Consider the following 4095-nt stretch of genomic DNA (forward strand, 5'->3'; position numbering starts at 1 on the left):
CTGTTCGAGGTTTGTATATATTGAGACGTAAAAGTACTCTTATGAACCCAACAGTCAGGTAGTAGAGAATTTAGTAATATGATATACATCTGCCTCTCAATCTTACGTTTTAAAAGCTCATAGGTGTCTCAGCTGAAAAAATCTCACATGTTCGTTGTCAAAAATTTATCTCTTTTAACAATATCTAGGATGACCTGCCCACATTCATCATCTTTTAACATGTTTTCTTTGTGGTGATGGATATGGAGTCTAGTGGGAAACAATGGACGAAAATTTTCTAAATTTTGCTAAATTTGTACTTAAAAATATATTTGTCAACTTTTTGTCAATCTCAGATTGGATTGTGAAGTAGATTTATTTTTGTGAACTTTTTGTCAATGTCAGATTGGCTTGTGAAGTAGATGGTATTGGTAGTGAGTGAGATTCGGAACGGCTTAAACATCACACACTAAGCTTATAATTCTTAAACCAAAGTGTTAAATAGTCAAAGTTGACTTTTTTTTCCCAAACTTAATTCTTCCCTTAGTGTGTGATGTTTAAGGGTCGCTGTGAGATTCTACTAATTTCTGTGGGTTCTCTGAGATATGGTTTAACCAATTCTTACTGACTATATAAATCTTTCTATACGTATAGTGTTGTATAAGACATTGATAAGTGTCATTGAGAAAATCTCCTTAATGAATGAGAAGATACACAATTAAATCTAAAAAGTTGTCAAATTTTTATCTCAAGAACTATTTGTAAAATTTTGTTTTTCTTCACATTATACTATCTTGATTGTTATCTAATACAAATACTCACACAATCACACAATGTAATCGAATAACAACACTAGCCAAATACAGCAATAATAGGAATATGATATCATTGACTCATTTCAAATAATGAGAAATATACATAAATCACTAACTTATGTGCAGTGCTGTCTGAATTCAAACAAATTAATAGTACTGTTACAAGCCGATTGTCATCAACCCAAGGCAAATTTATTTTCATAATATCTATGGATTTCTTGAAATACTTACAGTATATACACACCCAAAAATACTTCTATTTTTACTGGTACTTCCTGCTATAATTCAAACATTGCACCCTCCCGGTAGATCCCTTCATGCAGGCCATTTTCGGATGGCAAAGTGTAAGGATAAATGCTGGTAGAAGCCGACTTCATATCAGGGCTCCATGCAGAAGTGTTCATTGTCCCATTGCCAAGAGATGGCCCATACCCATTATTGTATTCTTGTTTGTGCTGTGGGAATAGTAAGTTACTATTGTTGAACGTACTCGTGTAGATTATATCATTCATTTCCATTGACAATTCATAATCCTCCATGTTCATGGTATTGGTATTCTCAACATTGAGAGCACTCGGCCATGCTGAATGATAGTTTACTTCAGGAGAACCGGAACTGATAGAGGATGTAGAAAACACTAGTGAAGTGTCATTATGAGTCAATGCAGGTGGAGCTACTAGTGATGGGCTTTCTAATTTTACTCCATTGTCAATGTATCTCGGATAATCTAATGGAGGGTATGTTGTCCCATACTCGGTAGAATGTGGTACATGCAGAGAGGGGGTATTATTATCATTATTATGATTGCTCGTGATGCAGTTGGATGTGTGCATTTGAGAGTTGGCCATGAAATTCATGTTGTTTGATCGATCCAGAATAGTAGCCTCAAGCCTCTCTATGAGCTTCCTAAAAGAAGTATTGCCATCAGGCATTATCATTTGATGGTCAAATGCTTGTTGAAGATTTAGCTGAAATCTGCTTGGTTGAATGCTTGGGCTGGTATCAGCAATGGTGGGTGCTTCAGCACAGGTGGTTTGTTCAAACAACTGGGGAGATATTCCATGGCTAAAATTTCCATAAGGTCCACTCACATTTATGTTCATTTCCTGCTCTAATACTGCAGGCTGTGTTGCATATACGTTTGTGCTATTGTTGGCTTCCGAAGAGACATACCTTTTCAGCTCATTCATTTCAGCATGTTTTGCGGCAGCCATTGCTGCTGCAGCAGCAAGACGACGGGTGTGTTGATCTTTGCGTTTCCCAAGTAGTTTCTTCTTCAGCCTTGTGTTCCAGTAGTTTTTAATATCATTATCAGTTCTCCCTGGCAACTGGGCTGCAATGATAGACCATCTGCACCAAATACAGGTCTTAGATCTCTTGATATCTCTGCTAATCTATATATGTGGATGAATCAACATAGGTCTATTATCTCTTTTCTGTAATGGGTTTTATGATTTGTGATTCATACCTGCTTCCAATACTGATATATAGGCCGCAAATGATGTTATCTTCTTCTTCTGAGAATCCTCCGTGCTTGATATTTGGTCTCAAATAATTCAACCATCTGAGTCTGCAACTCTTTCCACACCTTTTCAAGCCTGGGTCAAAGAATTTCAATCAGTGCAACAAAAGGATGCTACTAATACCCATCTTTCAACCAAGAGAATAATAGAGATATATGATATAGTGACAATTTGTAATAAACTCCAGAGGTGAGAAAACACTACGAATAACACCCTCAACGTGTACATTTAGTATTCCATTTCAATCTAAAATAATACCTCAGAACCCTAATGCGGGAAAAACTACTGCCAATAATAGATCACAACCCATCCAGATGGTGCAATAAACACTGACAAAATTTCCATAAAAGTAGATAATGCAATTGCAAGGTTCAATCGAACTGGACATAAAATGAAAACCTAGATCTGATACACAACACCTGCAAACCCTGACCACTAGAGAAAAAACTCATTGATTCTCTCTTATATTTATAAGATACTCTATCCCATCCTCCTTGAACACAAGAAACTGACAAAACAGATGATTGGGAAACCTTAACAACTGCAAGAAATCCTTAAATCACTCTTACATAATCTCTAAATACTTATACAAATTCTTATATCGCTCTTACACAATAGATAATTTATCATATCCTCCTTAAATAGCTTAAGGATAGATTCACAGATGACAATTTGACAATATACAGCATGCATAACACCAAAAATATTCATGATAAGGATAACCTAAATTTGTGATGTCTCTAGAATTCCAAATTCTAGGAAGTAAACCTTAGTAAAAGGCAAAAAACACAGACTTGACTAATTTGGCCCCTTCCAACTGCACCAGCAGAGATATAAACAAAAACATGAAGGATGATTACATACCAACTTTCTGAGGCAGGGCAATCCAATTGCCTCCAGTTCCATGATTCTCTATGTAGGCCTTGAGCTTGGAGTCCTCTTCAGGAGACCATGGTCCCTTTTTCACATTGGCTTTATCACAGCATGGTGCTCTGCCCATGATTCCTACTATTCTTAATCGTGTCAGCTGCAGAGATCCCAACTGATGGATCAATCAGGAGGGATTCCTTCTCTTGCAATGAATGACAAACAATTGCAGAGCTCTGATGGATGTAATGGATGGCTTATCCTAGGTTATAAATGCCTGGCACTAGCACAACTTTTTAGTTTTTCCTTGTACCAGGGACATCATCTATCTTCTTTCTTCCTCCTTTTGATGTCCTCTCGTACTTTATGGGCTCTATTAATACTTTTGTCGACTGACCTTACACTTATGTACGACCAATGGCTTCCCCAAACCCCATACCAATTGGGAAAGTGGTCCTCTCCAACAAATCCTAAGAGTACACTACCCAAATCCAAATGGTACACTACCCAAGTTTTGAAACCTCATTAAAAATCCCTCTTGCTCATGGAATCAAACACCCCTTAAAAACATATATAGAACGACGAAACAAACAATGGTGGAGTGTGGGTCCAAATGTTAAAATTTCCTTAGCCCAGTATTAAGAAAGATTGCAATCCAGCCACTGAAATCCCAATGGGAGTTTCTCCTTGTCCTGCTCGTTGAGGAATCTATGCCATGTTGGTAATCCATCATTTTAATAATTATGTTAGAGGGTTTAGATGTGGAGTATAAGTTAACCACGGTCGTCACTTGCATTGACTTGACATCTCCTACTGCGTACTCCATCACTTAATTTAACAAAGGAATGTACTGTTATTCACGTAGCCTCATTAAACTAATATATATTTAAAACTTCCAGTATCACATCCAT

General features: G+C 36.9%; 1 protein-coding gene across 1 annotated transcript; it reads right to left on the reverse strand.

The window, feature by feature from the left end:
- Nucleotides 1–840: 840 nt before the first annotated feature.
- LOC149537792 (uncharacterized) lies at nt 841–3865 on the reverse strand. Its single transcript, XM_089801930.1, has 3 exons — nt 3182–3865; nt 2263–2392; nt 841–2144 (listed from the first exon to the last, which is right to left on the reverse strand). The coding sequence occupies exons 1-3, from the start codon at nt 3315–3317 to the stop codon at nt 1073–1075; spliced, it is 1338 nt and encodes a 445-aa protein (XP_089658056.1). The 5' UTR covers nt 3318–3865; the 3' UTR covers nt 841–1072.
- Nucleotides 3866–4095: the final 230 nt, after the last annotated feature.

This window comes from Cupressus sempervirens, chromosome 9 (genome assembly GCF_028749045.1).
Source record: "Cupressus sempervirens isolate cs-2001-9-10 chromosome 9, ASM2874904v1, whole genome shotgun sequence".
Classification (NCBI taxonomy): Eukaryota; Viridiplantae; Streptophyta; class Pinopsida; order Cupressales; family Cupressaceae; genus Cupressus; species Cupressus sempervirens.

Excerpts from the sequence above, each read along its gene's own strand:
- LOC149537792 (XM_089801930.1), bottom strand. The coding sequence starts at position 3,317 with ATGGGCAGAGCACCATGCTGTGATAAAGCCAATGTGAAAAAGGGACCA. Across the intron at positions 2,393-3,181 it reads TGCCCTGCCTCAGAAAGTTG|GCTTGAAAAGGTGTGGAAAG; the intron begins GTATGTAATCAT and ends TCTTTGACCCAG. Across the intron at positions 2,145-2,262 it reads TATATCAGTATTGGAAGCAG|ATGGTCTATCATTGCAGCCC; the intron begins GTATGAATCACA and ends TATTTGGTGCAG.